Source organism: Pteropus vampyrus, unplaced genomic scaffold, assembly GCF_000151845.1.
Source record: "Pteropus vampyrus isolate Shadow unplaced genomic scaffold, Pvam_2.0 Scaffold681, whole genome shotgun sequence".
Classification (NCBI taxonomy): domain Eukaryota; kingdom Metazoa; phylum Chordata; class Mammalia; order Chiroptera; family Pteropodidae; genus Pteropus; species Pteropus vampyrus.
In genome coordinates, this window is record NW_011889462.1 from 1,213,427 (window position 1) to 1,233,966 (window position 20,540).

A 20,540-nucleotide genomic window follows, 5' to 3' on the forward strand; every position below is an offset into this window, starting at 1 on the left:
CACAAAACTTTTACTGGGTGTGAACCATATGGCCTCAGATACTGCATAACTTGGTACACTATGCAAGATGCTTCAACCAGGGAACCTGGAGCTGACTCCAACTTACTGATGACCTAAACTACAACCTCTAATCCACACTAGCTAGAAATCAATAGTGAATAGTAACATACTGTTAAGAACACACCACAAAGCATATTTACCACTCATCAGCAACTTATCCTCAAAGCTGGCCCGGAAAGCTCCTTCTGGGGTCCGGAGTGCTTTCTTGATCTGTCCCCTTATTCCACTGACAGTTCTAATCACAGCACCTTCAAATTTGGCCACTTCTAAGGCAGAATTAAACATTCCCTACACATACACAAACATATATATAAATACATACACACAAAATCAGATACTTTACCTCTTAGTTGACAAATATATGCTTGGTTTTAAAACAACTCATTGATGATAAAAGTGGTAATCAAGATGTATTCTCATCTCCTGCCCCAGCCAAAAAAAAAGTAGAATTGCTAAGTCAAAAAGAATATAACTATATTTTATTCTTCCTAAAATAACATTAATCAAACTCTATTGTGGGCTCATTAGCATGCTCATCACTGATATCTTTGTAGAAGAGAATACCCAAATGATATTTATTAGACCAAATTAGCCTAAACAGCCTTTCTTGTCATCTCACAGGACAGGACTAAAGCTCATATCCTATAACTTTGGTGCACACACTCAGAAAATAAAAAAGCTAGATAAATGCTACATTAGAACGCTGCATGATAATCTTCACTCCGTGTTAATGAAAACACCTCCACCAATGAAATTTTCAATAAATGTCACTCAAACCACCCTCCTACGTTATATCGCATGTGTCCATGTCTCTGCACCCTCACCAACAAGTATTTTGAGAACTGCTTTGTCTACTGATCTGTTTTTCTACTGATCTGTTTGATAAACCTATGATTTCCCCCCTTTCTTAACATAAACCAAAAAGGTAGGAAACAAAACCTAGTGAATAAGATTACATATTTCAATATTAGCTCTCTGATAGTATCCCATGGAAGTAATAAGTAATAGCCTCAATTACTATATATTTCTATTTTACTTCACTTTAAGATTTCTGAGCATATTTAAGTAACACAGGGACCAATATAAAGAAATAAACTAGACACCAAAATTATAACGGAACTAGAGCAGCCAGCACACGCAGTGACATAAGGTCTGGCTAGACAGAGGCCCTACACCTAGGGACAAAAATAACAGGTCACCTTAAACCAGTAGGATGGGTGGAGATATAAAATAGTCCAGTCCCACAACGGTATTTGGCAACTGAGAATTGGGAGGGTTATCTTGGCTGCAGAGCCCCCTCTCCAACCTGAGGAGTGAGGAGTCCTGGCCCCACTCTGGGCTCCCCAACATGGGGTTCCCATGCCAGGAAGAGAAGTCTCCACAATCTCTGGTTGTGAAAACCAGCAGAGATTATGGCTGAATGATGAGGGCTGCATAAGTTGCAGATGTTCCTCTTAAAGGGCCTATGCATGGACTAACTGACAGACTCTCTTACTCTGAGCTCTAGCACTGAGGCAGCTGCTCAAGGAGCACCAGGGACATATGGGAAGACACCGAGCTGTCGGCCTTCAGGGCAAGGGCTGAAGGTGTGGCTTTCTCCCAGAAAGAAAGTGCTATCCGTATCTAATGTTCCTTTGTTGAGCCCTCCCTGCTCCTAGCCTGCGGACACAGGTGCTGCCATAGCTGAGTTGCCATCAAACTGGATAACACAGGTCGCTCTGCCCAGGTGACTGCCTGAGAGTCCGCCTCTCTCAACTTGTTGGGCCCACCAAAGCTGCTTCCAGTGGTTTATTCCATACAAATGGCCTGTCTTGGTTTTTGCTGCAGACCTTCCTAAAATCTCTCAAAGACTCACAAAACCCAAAGAAGCAGCATCTGGCCTTGGTGCGCTCTGTACTTCTTGCTGAGAAGCCTCAAGCCTAGCATAAGCGGCAGCCAACTTCAGTTTCTGGCTTGGCTTCCTGAGCCACCTATGTGCCCAGCACAGGTGGCAGCCATTTGTGGATTGCTTGGTGACTCCTAATAGGTGGTCCCAGAGGCACACAGGCTGTGGCTGAACTTGGCCTGCAGCTAGACCTCCCAAGACTGTGCCACTGAGCCCCACAGGACACATATTAGATAAAGTCACTCTACAAAGATCAAGAGACTTAGGAGCCCTAACTAATACACAGAAACAGAGGGAGGCAGCCAAAATGGGGAGAAAAGAAACATGTCCCACATGAAAGGAGAGTACAAAGCTCCAGAAAAAGAACTTAACAAAATGGAGGCAAGCAATCTACCAGATGCAGAGTTCAAAACATGGGTTATAAAAATGCTCAATCAATTTAGAGGAAGAGTAGATGAACTCAGTGAGAACTTTAACAAAGAAATAAAAAACATAAAAATGAAAATGGAAAACATAATAGGGAACCAGTCAGAAATGAAGAATACAGTATCTGAGATGAAGAATACATTAGAGGAAATCAGCAGAGTAGATGAAGTGGAGGATCAAGGATGGGGTAGCGGAAGATACCCAATCAGAACAACAAGAAAAAAGAATCCGAAAAAATGAAGATAGTTTAAGGGGTCTCTGGGACAACATCAAGTTTAACAACATTCGCATAATCGGAGTACAAGTAGGAGAGCGAGCAAGGAATTGAAAACTTATTTGAAGAAATGACAGAAAACTTCCCTTAACCTGATGAAGGAAATAGACTTACAATCCTAGGAAGTTCAGAGAGTCCCAAACAAGATAAACCCAAAGAAGTTCACACCAAGACACACGCATACTTAAAACATCAAAGGTTAAAGACAAAGAGAGAATCTTAAAAGCAGCAAGAGAAAAGCAATTAGTTACCTAAAAGGGAGCACCCATAAGACTGTCAGCTGATTTCTCAACAGAAACTTTGTAGCCCAGAGGGCTTGGCACAAAATACTCAAAATGATGAAAATCCAGGGCCTACAACCAAGATTATCCAGCTAAGCTATCATCTAGAATCGAAGGACAGATGAAGAGTTTTCCAGACAAGAAAAAGCTAAAGGAGTTCATCACCACCAAGTCCGTATTACAGGAAATGTTAGAGGGTACTTCTTTAAGAAGAAGAAAAAAAGTATGTATCAAAAATATGAATAAAGATAGGCAAGAACTACATATCTATCAACAAGTACTTCAAATGAAAAAGAATTAAGTGCTCCAATCAAAAGATAGGGTGGCTGAATGGATGAAAAAACAAGACCTTTATGTAAGTTGCCTATAAGAGATTCACTTCAGGTTGAAAGACACACACAGATGGAAAGTAAAAGGATGGAAAAAGATATTTCACGATGGACCTAGAGGGTATTGTGCTGAATGAGGTAAGTCAGACAGAGAAAGATAAATGACATATGATTTCACGTACATGTGGAATCTAAAGAACAAAATAAATGCACACACACAAAACCCAGAAACAAACTCATAGATACAGAGAACATTTTGAGGGTTACCAGATGGCAGGGGGGTTTTAGGGGGATCGGTGTAAAAGGGGGAAGGGATAAGAAGTACAAATTGGTAGTTACAAAACAGGGGGAAGGGATAAGAAGTACGAATTGGTAGTTACAAAACAGTCACGGAAATATAAAGTACAACATAAAGAATGTAGTCAATAGTGTTGTAATAACTATGTATGGTGTCAGAGGGGTGCTATATTTATTGGGGTGATCGCCTTGTGAGTTATACAGATGTCTAATCACTATGTTGTCCACTCGAAACTAATATTGTATGCCAACTATAATTGAAAAATAAAAAATATTATGAAAAAAAGAAGTAAACTAAAAATATCAAAGACCAAGTTCATAAAAGATTTCAAATATTTCTCTGAAAATATCAGACCTGTATTTTAGAAATATTTCATTCCTTGTTTAACAATATATATTTATAAATATGTGAATATAAAGATATACAGACCTTAATGAATGAAGTATTCTTGAAAATTTTATACGGAAAACCAGTTAACTTTAATTTCTTCACAATTTTTATGGATTTATCTAGATCAAGGACAACTCCTGTGGCAGCAATCCGGAAATCAGGCTAAAAAGGAAACCCCCAAAATTTGAATTAATGCACAGTAATCACTAGAGAAAAATTACAATTCTCTGTGATGTAATAAATTACCAATGTACATTTCACTTACAATCAGCTAAGAACAAAAAAGACTGACCATGCAAAACAGAATTTTAACAAAAGCAATCTGAAACTATAATACATGTAAGCCAAACTAATAATAATATCTTCTATATTTTCCTGAGGTGGTTTCATAGCAACATAATTTCACAACGATGACCTATTTGGAATAAAAAGAAATATGAAAATTTGGTCAATGTTTAAGAAATTAAATTTTGTACCTCCAGGGTGGACTCCATCTGCTTATTATTCTATTTACTTTTCTGTTAAATGGGGCCAATAATACGTGCTCTGACTGATCAGATGAAGACTGTGAACACACTTTGCTAAACTAATATTACAGGGCATATTCTTACATCTACCTGGTAATCAATATAGCCTCAGAACCTGCTATAGTTGATAGCACATGGTGAGCACTACCTAAATATTTTTAGAAAAATAAGTCCAAAAAGCACATAGAAATATTAAATGTCACCAGTACTATTACAATTCTTCTTCTATCTCCCTCTTCCACACTCTCACAATCTACTTAAAAAGATGTAGGAAAATTAAAAGCAGAAAATTTACTTTACACCTTACAAATTTTCAACTTAAAGGTTCATGTACATACTCCATATTCAAGATATATTTCTCAAACACAATCTGTAAAATAAAACATCCAAGATACTTACTATTATGCCACTGACAGACTGCACTGCCAAGAAGCCAGTTCCTTGTGGAGTGATAGGACCTTAAATAAAACAGAAAAAAATATATATATAGTGAACCACAAAATATGGAATCTGTTTTAAATATATATACTCCAATCCAGAAAAAAGAGAAAAATCTTATGAATTGGGATTTCATGAAAGGAAAAAAGCAAAACTATAATGATAAGGCCTAAAAGGTTTAAATTAACCTAAAAGCAAATTATTCTAATCACATTTTACCCCAGAAGGTTGCTCCACAATGCATGTGCTGTGGGGTATATTTTAAAAGCCTCTGTCTTCCATTGTGGTCTTCAATATAATAGAGTGGGGTGGTCTGAAACCTCCTCCATCCTACAGAAAAAATGATTGGATCTCGGGACTTGAGGATTTTCTTATACCAACGATGTTTCTTCAAACGCATCTGAGGGAAGAGGAAATCTCAGTAAGATTATTGGTGAAAGTATGTTAAAAAAAAAAAAAAACCCTTCAATTTTAAGAATGTAGCAAAGAGTACCTACCTGTACATATCCAACATTGCCCTCACTATTGCCCAAACCACCCAAAATAATTGGGTAATGAGGATCAAAGTTAAGCACGAATTCACAGGGAACATTCTCTATCTCAATTCGGACATACATCCCAGGTCGAAAACCCTCATATTGAACTCTGGCTTCATCATCTTGATCTTCGAATTCTGCCCGGTTAAGCTAGATATGAGAGGGGACGAAAAAACAATAAAAACCCTACAATGCTGTTTTCTAAAGTTAATATTTAAAAAATGAGCAATTTCTAAATAAAGGAACCATGCAGAGAATTATTTAGGCCTTACCCTAACTAAAAATAATAGACATTTTATCTTCACAGTTTGTTCAGTATATGTCCCAACAATTATTTTCTCTGTTGTTCCAAGGTATAGCAAATGTGAACAACTCTGAAAGGAGCCCTTAATGTTGGTCAGCAAACACTCTCAGCTTCTCCAGTCTATACTTTCTTTTCTTATTCTCCAAACAATTATTTCAGTTTTTCTCCTTTCTTCAAACACCTAATATCCACCTCCTCACTGTCACTCTTAGCTGTTGACTATTTCCTAATTCATTCAAAAACTAAGCAATCTGAAAGAACTTCCATAGCCAATCTCTTTACTAGGGCTTAGGCCCATATCCAGTCTTTTATTATAGTTCTACATTGTTCAATATAGTAGCCATACATGGCTTTTTGAATTGAAATGAATTAAAATTAAATTTAAAATTTAATTGAAATTTAACTGAAATTAAATTGAAATTAAAAATTCAGTTCCTTAATCACATTAGCCACATTTCAAGTGATCAGTATCAACATGTGGCTAGCAGCTACAATACAGTACAGCACAGATATATATTTCCCTTATCACAGAAAGTTCTACTGGGTAGCTGTTATAGATTATTTATCAATGTGTCTATTTAAGGTCAAACTTCATTTGCACAATAGATATGCACTCTTGGACTTTATTCCAACATATTTTGCTGTTATTTCTCTCATCTTAAAACCTTCTTTTGACTCCACTTCCTCCAACTTGTCCTCCATTTCTCTGTTTGTCTCTAAAGAAAATGCCACAGAAGTTTTCTACAGCTTCAGTCTTTAGTTCTTCTGCTCCCATTCTTTTAAATTCCTTAAAATCACACTTTAACCCACACTCCATAAAAATGCTTGCTAGAGACACTTCCTAATCCAATGGTCAAATGTGTTTTAACTGTAGTTAACATATCGGTGAGATTTAAAAAAATTTATCACTTCCTTCTATAGCGGCTTTCAGCATACCTCATATTCTCAGATTTCTTCTGTCTCCTGAGCACTGCTTAATCTCCATTGCTGCTTATTCTTCTCTGCCCAGTCTCTTACAATGACATACCCAGAGTCATCCTGGTTCTCTCCTCTCCTGTCTCTATACTCACTCCCCAGTTATCCTATCCATCTCATGGCATTAAGTAGCATCTAGATGTTGAGAACCATACAACTAAGTACTTGGCCCCAACCTCTCTACAGAACTCCTCACTGGCTACTTGACACTTCCACTTGTCTGAAAGATAACTCAAACCTAACAGAGCCAAACTTCATCTTCCCAGACAAACCTATACCAACTAGAAGCTTTTGTATCTTACTTATGACAACTCAATTCCTTCAATAAGTCATCTTATTTTCTCTCTCACATGCCCCGCATTCAATCCACCAGGAAATCCTATTGATCTGCCCTTCAAATAAAGTACACTCGGAATTTGACTCACCTCCATAGCCACACATCTTCCCTGCCACACACTTCCCCAAACCCTGGTATGAGCTACTTTAATCTTACTTAACTCTTGCCAGAGCAACCCTCTTATAAGTAATTAGATAGTACATGTCTCTCCTCTGTTCAAATGGGCTTCCATTTCACTCAGAGTAAAAAAAAAAAAAAGCCAGTCTTTTACAATGGTGCACAAGGTTCTAAGTGATTTTAAATTGTACATGCCTGAAACAAAGACCAAGTGACATTCCTTGGTCACTCTGTCAAAGGTCAGTACAGATTTGGAACAACTATGTTAATGACTAACCAGGAGATGCTTCTTTGACTAGATGAAGGCCTAGATTGAGCAAAGCCTTGTGACTGCATTTTACAAATCATATACTTCACTGCATAAGGCATATTAAGGTATGTTCCAGCTTATAGAGATTTCTGGTGCCCCACTTGTCAAAGAACAACTCAAACACTCACCATCAACTGCGTACATATCTTCGTCTTTCAGAGTGAGTGCATCAGCCTGCTCAGTATCCCCAGGCAAAAGGGCTAGACTATCTTTCTTTTAGCATTCCACATGCTCCTCTTTTCTCCAGATCTGATCTTAACTCAAAATATTCCCTGAATTCTGATCAAGGCGAATTTTAAAAAACCTTTCCTGGAGAGCAACAGTGTGTGCATAAGCCACACAGATCAAGAATCACCTACTCATTCAAATGACTTATGGTTCCACGGAGCAGTAATTATAATGCTAAGGCAATGCTGGCATTTAAATAAACACTCTATCTCAAATCACTACCCTGTAATATCCTCAGAAGTGGCAGCAGTGTCTCAGCCATTTATTTCCTCAGCACTTAATGCTTGGTAAAAAATAAGCACTAATATCTTTCTAGTGAATTTCTGACCAAAGAAATTAGTAGATGAATAAACACATACATCTCCATCTCGACCTAGGGGTCTAAATGAGAGGCACAGAAGCAGGTCAGGGAGCAGATATCTAAAAAACATTAAGTATTCACAACACTAGATTATAGCCTTGAAATGAGGCTGATAGGATCTGAGTTTTCTTACCTGCGCTTGTTTCTGCATTTCTTCTTTAAGATCATCGAAGTATGAGCTTTCTCCTTCATCGTATTCTGCATCAAACATCTCCTTCAATTTTCTCTTCTTATCCAAATGCTTTTTCTTGGCACTTTCCTCTGGGTCAATTTCTTCCTTAACTTCTTCCTCTATATCTTCAATCTTAAATTTCCAGAAGAGAAAATTTTGTAAAAGTTTGTGGAGATCTTTTCTTTAAACTTAAAGGAGATTTTAAAAGTTCTACTGAGCTGCAAGAATCTTAAGTATGAGCATCAGGAAAACAAAACAAAACACAGCCTTCAGCTCGAAATACCATGTATTGCTACAAGAGACATTTAGAGCATCGAAGAAGGATTGTAATTAGTATCAATATGATGGCTAAGTGGAGGGCCAGGGGAAGGAGGGAGCAATTGGGGTCATCGTTTTATGAACATTATAGATGTCTAACCAATGTACTGTACACTTGAAATTAATTTAAATAAATAAATAATTTTTTTTTAAAAGACAGACAGACATCTGCATTATAATTAACTGCCATTCCTTAATCTGTCTAGGAATGCCAAATGTGAATAAAAATAACAGCAAGTGTCCCCAACCTAGATGCTCCCAGATATTGTTCTAAAGAAATCTTAGGGAGAACAGGGAATTAGTTTTTCCAAATGGCACTTAAATTTAAGAAGAGAATGTGGCAAAAGGAATGGTGAAAAGGAAGACAGTGACTCAGGAGCTAAAACTTTCAATGACTGAAGAATCGTAATTCAATGACAAGAAGAGGCAATAGGTATTACCCAAAAGAATCAAAAATAACAAATAAAGCAACGACTTTTGATCCATTACCACCCTCCATACTTTTAGGAAGGAATTCATCCAGTCTCTAATCTACACAGATAACAAGATTTGAATTTCTCAAAACAGGCTTCTCTCAGAATATACTGAACACAGATCAAGGACCAGTGGCTAATGGTAAGCCATGGTAAAGTCATACCTGAGTATCCGGGTCTGATTTTCCCTTGTGCATGTTACCTGTTTCCAGGTCTTCAAAGTCACCATAGAGCTCCTCTAGGAAAAGAACATCCGAATGATTCCTCTGTGAATAGGGTCTGCATATGACACTTTAGTACCACCCAACACCAGGTGGACAGTGCATTCTACGTCCCAAATTTTGTTTTTACTATTCCCATTGCTACGCACCCCAGAAGAATCCTGCACTTACACAGGTTTCTTTTTCTTGTTAAATTCTATTTCATCGCCTGTTAAGTAAACAAACACAATCCACATTTCCATACTTTACTTCAACATACCACAAAACCAAGAGCTATTTTTCCAGTATAGGTAACAGACACTGCATTGCCTCTGAGATGCACACAAAGGTGGCATACATGGCCCTGCAGGTGAGACCTTAAAACCAACAGTTCAAAGAGTGACTGTAAAAACGAGTCTCAACAGTAAGATCAACACAACACAATCATGTGACATACCTAGGGAAAATCTTATATTATATAAAATACATCATTTAGAGTAGGTGTAGTACCTAAAACAGTGCTGAGCACACATGACGAGCTCATTTATTCATTCATTTTTTTGGAGCTCTAAGTTAAGTCATGGGTTTTATCCTTAATAGAAGTAGACAAGTTAAAACTCCTTTGGGAGGCAACTTTAGAAGGGTATTAAAACATTTTCATGCAAGAAAGAACCAAAGAGTCAAAGGATATATAAAAGATGGGAAGACTACACTGTAATAAAAACAAAAAAGGATAACATACTTAGGAATAAGAAATGCGCTGGATCTTTATTTTAAAATTTATTAAAGATTTAATATGCTACCAAAGGATACATGGAATAATATTAGCTAACACTTTTAAGTGCTTTACATACCAGAGAATGCTCTAAGTACTTTACATACCTTAACTACATTTCTCAATATAACCCAATGAAGATGGTATTATTAATATTACTTACTGAATAAAGATTACCATGTGTTTAGAAGGAAGACTCAGTACCATTAAGATGCTAACATAATAAAATACCAGACTTACACATCAATAAGTATCTTAAATGTAAATGGCATAAATACACCAATCAAGAGACAGATTGGCAGAGAGGATTAAAACACATAACCCTACTATATGCTGTTTATAAGAACCTCACTCCAAATTTAACGACCTAAGTAGATTAAGGACAGAGAAAGATATACCATGCAAATTCATCTTTAAAAAAAGCAGAAGTACTATATAAATATCAAGTAATTTCAGAGCAAAGAAAATTATCAGGGCCAGAGAGGGGCTTCATTGAACTATAAGACTTATAATTTCATGTACTGTCCTGACAGCTTTGAGCCTCACAAGGTACCAATGGCCTAGCTGTGAGTAGGCCTGCCAGACATGCTCTCATCCTATGAAAAAGGATCCCTACCATACCAGTGTTTTTTATCATTTGGGCCAATTGTACTCACCCAGTCCTCAACCTAACAGGTTTCATTTCACCTCTCTGCCAGACTATGATTTTATTCAAAAAAGCTAATCACATTTTCCCAATGGAACCAACAGTCATCTCATGCTCTTTTAACTAAAAAGCCTGCTTCCCAAATATAATCCCTGCATGGCATGCAGTGTCATCTTCCTTCAGGCTGTGAGTGTACATGACTAATAAACTGCTGTTGATATCATCTGCCTAGTGTCAGGTATTGGCTGTTCAGCCATACCCATAACCATAGTGCTGGAATCTCTCCCTCACCAATGGGGTAAATAGGTGACTATAATTTACAATTACAAATGGATCAATCCACCAAGAAGACATTAACAATCCTAAATGTGTATATACCAAACAGAGCCTCGAACATATGAAGCAAAAATTGATAGAGCTGAAAGAATAGATAAATCTATAATTATACTTGGCAACTTCAACATCTTCCTCTCATCAACCAATAAAAACTAGATAGAAGATCAGTGAAGATACTAAAGATTTGAATTACACAGCCAATCCATAAGAACTTGACACATATAGAACACTCTACCTAACAACAGCAGAATACACAATTTTTAAAGTACCCATAGCACATCTACAAAGATGGGGCACATTCTGGGTAATAAAGCAAATCGCAACAAATCTAAATGGCTTAAAATCATAAGCATATGTTCTTAGTACATAATGTAATTAAACTGGAAATCAATAACAAAGACAACAGAAAAATTTCTAAACATTTGGTAATTAAACAACACACTTCTAAATAATGCGTAGGTCAAAGATAAGTCTCAGGAATATAAAAATGCATAGAACTAAATGAAAATGAAAATACAACTAATATGAAAAGTTGTGGAGTACAGCTAAATAGTGCTGACAGGGCAATTTACAGCACTAAATGCTCACATTAGAAATGAGATAGATGTCAAACCAATAATCTAAGAAAATTTAAAAGTGCAAAATAATCTAAGACAAGCAAAGAACAGAAATAATAAAATGCAGAAGTCAATGAAATTGAAAACTGGAAAACAGAAAAATCAACAAAACAAAAAATGTTTATTTGAAAAAAATCAACAAAATTAATAAACCTTAATGACAAAGATAAAAAGAGAGAAGGCACAAATCACAAATATCAAGATTGAAACCAAGTATTATCAAAATAGATTTTGCAGCCATTAAAAGGATATTAAGGGAATACTATGAACATTATACTCAGAATACCAAAGCTGGCCTCTTGGAGAAGGCACTTAATGGAACTTTTACTTCTCCAATAGGCCTTGAAATTCTGTGAAAACCACAAGCTACCGAAATTCAGGCAAGATGGAATAGACAACTTAGAGTCTTATAACCAATAAAGAAATAAAATTTGTAATTATAAGCTCCCCAAAAGATCTCCAGGACCTGATAGTTTCACTGGAGAATTATATCAAACATTTAAGAATTCATCCCAATTCTATACAATTTCTTCCAGAAAACAGAAAAATTTGGAACACTTTCCAACTCATTTTATGAGACCAGTATTACACTGATACTAAAAACAGTAAAGACAATACAAACAAAACTAACAACATTACAGACCAGTATTTCTCATGCACTTAGACATAAAATTCTTCAACAAAATACTACCAAATGAAATTCGACAGCATATAAAAAGCATTATATGCCATGACCAAGTGGGATTTATTCCAGATGAGCGAGGCAGTTCAACATTCAAAAATTAATCAATGTAATCCACTATATCAAAGTGTAAAGAATAAAATTCACATGATCCTATCAATTGACACTGAAAAGCATTTGACAAAATTCAACACTCACTCATGATTAAAACAAACAAACAAAAACCGAAAACACCTCTTAGTATAGTAGCAATAAAGAGGAACAGAGCCCAGAAGGAGCATCCACAGAAAAACCAAACTAACATCATACAGTGAAAAACACTGAGAATAAGGCAGGATTTCCACTCTTAATGCTAGTCCTAGCCATTACAATAAGGAAAAATAAAAATAAAAAGTATATAGAAATCAAAGACAGGCTGAAAAGGATAATACTGCCCCTATTGGCAGATAACATGACTGCCTATGCAGAAAATCCCAAGCTATCTACAAAAAAAAAAACAAACCAAAAAACGAACTTCCTTGAATAAGTGAGTTCAGAATAAGAGACAAAAATCAATCAAAATGAAATAAAATCAATCAAAATAAAATCAATCAAAACGAAATAAGCATAAACTTATCAAAATATATTCTCCATTAATGTGCTGAAAAATCAGACTTAAATAAATGGACAGATATACCATGTTCCTGGATCGGAATACTCAAAATAGTAAAGATTCTCCCAAAATTGATCTATAGGTTTAATGTGACTCCCATCAAAATTCAAGTAGATTTTTTGTAGACATAGATAAGCTTATTTTAAAATTCATATGCAATATTACAGGTCCTAGGATAGATAAACCAATCTTAAAAAAGAAGAGTACAGTGAGAGAAATCACTCTAACCAATATTGTTTACTGTATAACTACAATAACTAAGATAGTTGGTATTGGTGGAGGGACTGACATATAAATGAATGAAACGGAAGAACCCAGAAACATACCCACACAAAGATGCTCAACTAATCTTTGACAAAGATGCAAAAGTAATTAATGGAACAAAAAGTGCTGGAGGAATTATACATCCACAGGCAAAAATATAAACCTTGACCTAAACCTCACATCTTATCAAAAAAAGCAAAATTAAATTGATTACAGACATAAACAAAAAAAGTTATAAAACTTTTAGAAAATAACATAGGAGAAAATCTTTAGGATCTAGGAATAGAAAATAGTTCTCAGACATGACATCAACTACATGATCCCTAAAACAAAGTTATAAATTGGGCCTCATTAAAATTAAAAATTTTTGCTCTGTGAAAGGCCCTATTAAGAAAATAAAAATAGAAACTATAGGAGAAAAATATCTGCAAGCCACATATCCAACAATGAAATAAAATATAAAAGAACTCTCAATATTCGACAGTTAAAAAAATAAAAACCTATCCGATTAGATAAAGGGCAAAAGATATCCACAGACATTTTACCAAAGAATATATACAGGTGGCAAATAAGCACATGAAAAAATGCTCGACATCATTAGCCACCAGGGAAATATGAGTCCATAGCCTCTTGATCCATGTGTGCTTGTGCTGTCTGCTATCAGTTCAACATCCAAATCAAAATTTGGGCGGGAGGTCTATTAGTATAATAACATCACATCAACAAATCTAATAAGGAAAAAACACAGTAACTCAAGACATAACAAAAATGCATTAAAACTTAATCAAAAATATAAAATTGCTTAGAAACAAGAAATATATGGTAATGCAAAAAAACTTTAGAGATAGAAAAGATTTAAATAGGAGTAGAATGTGTTCCTGGACAAAACTAAATACTATACAAAAGTTTCAATTATTCTCAAATTAATTTTTTAGTTTAATGTAAAACTATTAAAAAAAAACCATACTTCATTATTTACCAAAATAGTTTTCAAAGTTAATTTACTGACCTATGAATTATCAAAACTAAAAACAACTGATAATATCCAGTTTTGGTCAAGATATAGAGAAAACTGCTTGCTTATATACCGTACTAATTAGGAATATGAAAGTCAGGACATTGATCTAGGGCAACTTAAGTTCAGAATTAAAATGTATATACTCTTTGACAAAGTAATTCCATTTCTAAGTATATGCTCTACAGAAATGTTCCCATAAATTGTTAAGGATGTTCACTGTGATTTTATTTCTAAGAATAAAAACTGAAAAAAAATTGAATGGTAGTGTTAAAAACTTGAAGGCACATTAACACAACATACAGTCATTAAAAAGAATGAGGTTACAGTCAAGATAGTGGAGTAGGTAAATGCTATGCTTCCCTCCTCACAACTATATAAAGATTACATCTAGACTATGTTTTATGTCTATGACTAGCCATCATTGGGAGTTGCCTGAAGTCTAGATGAACAGAAGTCTTACAACAGGGAAACAGAGAAGAGGCCACCTGGAGAGTGGTAGGTGGGGCAGAGATGTGAAACGAGTTGGTCCCATACCCACATGCGGCAGCTGAGAATTGGAAGAAGTATCTCAGCTGCGGAGATCCTCCCAGAAGAGTGAGGGGTCCTGGCCCCATGCCAGCTCCCCAGCCCAGGGTTCCAGTGCAAGTGAAGAGAATTCCTCACAACTACTGGCTGTGAAAACCAGTGGAGATTGTGCAGAGTGAGTCAAAGGGCTGAGGGAGTCACAGACTTTCCAATTAAGGGGCCCGTGCCTGAACTTGCTCATTGATGGACTCACTCGCTCTGAGTTTCAGCTCTGGGGCAGCAGCCAGAGGCGTGCCGGGGACATATAGGAGGTCCTAAGTTGTCTAACTCCAGGGTGAGGATTGGAGGGGCAGCTTTCTCTCAGACAGAAGTGCTGGCAGTATCCATTATTCCTTTGTTGAGCCATTCCCCGACCGGCTTGCAGATCCAGGCAAGCGCCATATCTCAGCAGTCTCCATCAATGTAGGTAACACTGGTCATCCAACCTTGAAGATTCCAAGACCTTGCTCCTCCCAACATGCGGGCCCACTGAAGCTGCTTCCAGTGGGTTTTCCATACAAACAGCCTGTCTTGGCTCATACTGTGGACTCTCCTAAAATCTCTCAAAGGTTCACAATATCTAAACAAGGAGCATCTGGCCTCGGAATGCCCTGTATTCCTTGCTGAGCAGCCCCAAGCCCAGCACTAGTTGCAGCCGGCCACAGTTTGCAGCTTAGCCTCTTAAAGCACTTCCAAGCCCAGCATGGTGGCAGTCATCTGCAGATTGCTTGGTGGCTCATGCCAGGTGACCCCAGGCAGGGCACAGGCTGCAGCTGAACTTGGCTTGAGGCAGCGCCCCTCCCAGGGGGCCTTGGCCTGCATATCTGGTGGCTGCCTTCAGTCTGAGCCGGAGCACCACCTAAAGTCACGACTGAGGATGACACACCCAAAGGACAGGCAGGGCAGGCACCAGAGCCCTGCTAAAGTGAGTCTTGCTCCTCCACTGGTCATGGCCAGTCATAACACAATAAGCCCAAGGGTCAATCCCTCGCACTGATGTGCAAATAGCAACCAAAGCTCAACTACAACAGGAGGGCACACACAACCCATACAAGGGACACACATGGAGTACCCGGCTCGGGTGACCAAGGAAGACGGCTACTGGGCCCCACAGCACACCTACTATATAAGACCAAGTTACTAAAACTGGGAGACAGAGCGGCACTATCTAAACATAGAAACAAACACAGAAAGGAAGCCAAATGAGAAGACAAAAAAAAAAAAAAAACATATCCCAAGTGAAGGCATAAAACAGAGCTCCAGAAAAAGAACTAAACAAAATGGAGACGTGCAATCTACCAGATGCAGAGTTCAAAACATTGCTTATAAGGATGCTGAATGAACTTAGGGGAAGAGTAAATGAACTCAGTGAGAACTTTAACATAGAGATAGAAAACATAAAAAGAACCAGTTAGAAATGAAGAATACAATAACTGAAATGAAGAACACCTTAGGAGGAATTAATAGTAGATTAGATGAAGTGGAGGATCGAATCAGCAATTTAGAAGATAAGGCAGCAGAAAACACCTAATCAGAACAGCAACAAGAAAAAATAATCCAAAAAAATAAAAAGAGATAGTTTAAGGGGCCTCTGGGACAACATCAAGTGTACCAACATTAGTATCATAGGGGTACCGCAAAGAGAAGAGAGCAAGGAATTAAACACATTCGAAGAAATGACTGAATATTTCCCTAACTTGGTTAAGGAAACAGACATACAAGCCCAAGAAATGCAGAGTCCCAAACAAGATGAGCCCAAAGAGGCCCACACCAAGACACATGCATAATTAAAATGCCAAAGGTTAAAGACAAAGAGAATCTTAAAAGCAGCAAGAGAAAAGCAGTTAGTTATCTACAAGGGAGCTCCTATAAGACCGGCAGCTGATTTCTCAACAGAAACTTTGTAGGCCAGAGTGATTGGTACAAAATATTCATAGTAAAGAAAATCCAGGACTTACAATCCAGCAAAGCTATCATTTAGAACTGAAGAATAGATAAAGAGCTTCCCAGACAAGAAAAAGCTAAAGGAGTTCATCACCATCAAGCCAGTATTACAGGAAATGTTAGACAAATTTAAGAAGAAAAAATGAAAAAAAAAAATATATGAATAATAAAATAGCAATCACTACATATCTAGCAACAATCAAAAGACAGGGTGGCTCAGTGGATAAGAAAACAAGACCATTACCTATGCTGCCTACAAGAGACTCACTTTGGATTGAAAGATGCACAGAGACTAAAAGTAAAGGGATAAAGAAAGATGTTGCATGAAAATGTCAACAAACAAAAATTGGGGGTGTCAATACTTATACCAGACAAAATAGACTTTAAAACAAAGGGTATAACAAGAGACAAAGAAAGACCCAATGATCTCACTTCTGGTTATTTAACTGAAGAAACACAAAACACTACTTTGAGGGACACGTGAACCCATATGTTCATTGCAGCATTACTGACAGTAGCCAAAATATGGAGGCATCCTGGATGTCCATAAAGAAATGAATGAATAAAGAAAAGGTGGTATGTATATATATATAAAATGGATATATACATGTATATATATGTATATATATATACATGTATATATATATATGCAAGCCATACGCAAGAATGAAATCTTGCCACCTGCAACAACATTGATGGACCTAGATGGTATCTGCTGAGTGGAGTAGTCAGACAAAGACAAATGTCATATGTGGAATCTAGAGAATAGGATAAACAAACAAACAACAGAAACAAGCTCATATGTACAGAGAGCATTTTGGTGGTTGTCAGATTGGGGATGAAGGGTTGGGTTAAGGGGGAGGGGATTAAGAGGTACAAATTGGTAGTGACAAGATAGTCATGGGGATGTATAGTATGGGGAATATGGTGAGTAGTATTGTAATGTATGGTGTCAGATGGGTACTAGATTTATCAGGGTGATCACTTCATAAGTTAAATAAATGTCTAATCACTGTGCTGTAAACCTGAAATATAATATTGTATGTCACCTATAATTGAAAAAAAGATAAAAATTTAAAAAAAAAAAGAATGAGTTTATTCCATAGATTAAGGATGTCTTAAGTCACATATATTCGAGTAAAACAAGCATGCTGTAGAACATGTTAGATTAAATAGCATTTTTATGGGAACAAAAAATTATATCACACTCTTAACAGTGACTACACTCCCACAAGCTAGGAGTGGTAAAGAAAGATGACTCAGGAGTACTAAGTCCCAAATTTCTATATTCCAATATTTAAAGTTTTTGTGTTTGACTAATCTGCAAGTGTTACTGTTACTTTTATTTAAAGAAAAAATATAAAAATTAAATAGAAGTTAATCTAAAAGAACTGGTGTGAATGTGAAGAAAATTAAGAAAATAATAAATGAGGTGAGTTGCCTTGGATTTCAAAAGGTATAATAAATATTTAATAGAGAAAAAATATGCTAATAGTATGATAATCAAAATAATCATCCAATAGCACAGAAGAAATGACCTTATAACTGACTGTTGATATACATACACATCTACACGTGCATGTGCATGCACACACACACAATAGGAATGCATCATAAACCAACATTATCCAACCAACAGTGATAAAAAAATGATGATCTGCAAATAAAATGAAGTTGTTTCTTACAGAAGTTCCAGATGGGATCAAGTTAAATGTACAAAATCAAAGTATAAAAATGATTCTAGGGCTAGTCATACAAAATTTAAGTGCTCAGTGACTGTACTGTGAGAGTTCATTCGAGGGCCTGGAATTAGCCTGAGCTCTTTTGCTAAAAAAAACTCCCTCCAGGCAAGCACCCTTGGTCAACGCATTGCTTTAGAACCATGGGTTCAAGAAGTTTTAGGGTTGTTTGCTCTAGGAGTTTGTCATCACTGTTTATTGATAATGGAATTGAGGAGGTGAGACCCTGAGAGGGCTCTGTAGTAGCAGGAGCATGCCTCTGAGAGAAGCAACATGTGAAAACCCAGGCAAGACTATTTGGCTCACTGGTTTCCTGATTTTTAATAAAAGTGTGTCATGCTAATAGTCCTTACAGAAGGAGAAAGGCTAGAGCTGCACCTGGCCTCTGCAGACTCTGGGCTGTGTGGCAGCCTGTACTGATGCTGCTATATCACTTCCTTTTTCCATAATAAACTGTAGATTTGGAAGTATTGTCGTTTGAATTATATGGATTTTTTAGTAATAGAAACCCATAAAAATGCCTCAGTTCTTGCAGTAATGCAAAAGAAATGTCTATGGAAAAATTAAAAGTAACGAAATCCCACCAAAAAGATTGACAGATCTAACTACGCAATATTTTAAAATGTATGATTCATGTAATACTAAAAACTTTAAATGGTAAAAAGCAGAAAACTATATGAAACAAAGGATAAATATCCTTTAGAGAGTGATTTTACAAATCGTTAAAAAATACATTAACATATCATTAGAAAAATGGGCAAAGGACACAAAGAATTCACCAAAGAAATGTCAGTCAACACATCTTATTCTTACTTACACATAATCAAAAAAAAAATAGCCAGTTACAAATATAAGAAACTATTTTCATCTATCAAATTGGAAAAAAAAAATTTTATGGGTAATACTCAATATTGAAAGACAGTAACAAATTAATAAGTACTAAGATACACTTCTCACAGAATTAGAATGACTTTCTGAAAAATCTCTTGGTAACTGTGGTCCATAAAAATGACTCAACAATTCTTTTATGAATCTACCTTATAAAAATAAAAAATGTGGTCCAAGAGTTACTTCAAGGTGGTCCAAAGCAGAGTTATTAATAATATGGACAAAGTAAATTGTTTGTCTGTCAAATAACAAAACTATGAATTGAATTATAATGCTTGAATCATAAACAGAAAATCTTTTAAAAAATTTACTAACACAATTTATGTAAAATATTATAAATCAAAGTTGATATATATATATGTGCATATATAATATACGAACGTATATAAAATTTTTAAATGACTATAAGTTTAATAAAAGTTTCTTTTTATAGATGGTGGGAGTTATAGTATAATATTAACTTTTTATTTCAAATGTTTTACAATGCACACTATATCATTTTTTTAGAAAGGAAAATATAAATGATATTTGAGTACATTTTTCACATGCAAAATATCTATTTGTAACGAATACATGATAGAATTTATGGAAAGCTTCCCACTTTTCTTCAAGGTTCATATCTAATAAGTCAGTTAACCAAGGGGGGAAAACAAGATCATCGTGAAAGGAATAACCAGAACTTTACCCATAACTCTTGTCAGGCAATTCATGCTTGACTATTAGTTTTGACTAGTAAAGATATAAAGAAAATAAAGTATAGAAAAGGCAGTCTTCTCTGAAAAATACAGCATGTTACTCACCATCTTCTGCTAAGATCTTGGCTGCATCTTTATCCTCTTCCCACTTTCCAGTCACAAAGCAATCTCTGATACTGTTCATAACCTTACACAGAAAAATCAGCATTTAATTGACAGTGAGAAAGTCTTATTAGTCCACTGACCTCATAAGTAAACAAATATTTACTAATTCAACTGATTTTCAAAGTTTATTAGTGTTAAGGCAATGCAGTTTAGACAGCGGCATTTTTAAGAAAGTTAATCTTACTATTTGATACTCTAGACATACTGTGGCTGTTTGAAAACTTAATTCCTTTGACCAACGATAATAGTCAAAGACAAAATACTTTGTAGAGCATAGTAGTGCCAAGAATACTGATGAGATTCTCAGTCTCAGATC

The 20,540-nt window shown here is 36.1% G+C and overlaps 1 protein-coding gene across 1 annotated transcript in view; it reads right to left on the bottom strand.

The window, feature by feature from the left end:
• The window catches only part of BMS1 (BMS1, ribosome biogenesis factor), a 42,215-nt gene that overhangs the window by 3,617 nt on the left and 18,058 nt on the right, over positions 1-20,540 (bottom strand). Inside the window, exons 13-20 of the mRNA XM_011385327.2 lie at positions 20,165-20,246; positions 9,204-9,277; positions 8,210-8,380; positions 5,406-5,594; positions 5,128-5,308; positions 4,870-4,928; positions 3,983-4,105; positions 201-348 (exon numbers count right to left, since the gene is read on the bottom strand). Coding sequence (XP_011383629.1) covers positions 201-348; positions 3,983-4,105; positions 4,870-4,928; positions 5,128-5,308; positions 5,406-5,594; positions 8,210-8,380; positions 9,204-9,277; positions 20,165-20,246 — 1,027 coding nt within the window. The remainder of the gene's footprint in view (positions 1-200; positions 349-3,982; positions 4,106-4,869; positions 4,929-5,127; positions 5,309-5,405; positions 5,595-8,209; positions 8,381-9,203; positions 9,278-20,164; positions 20,247-20,540) is intronic.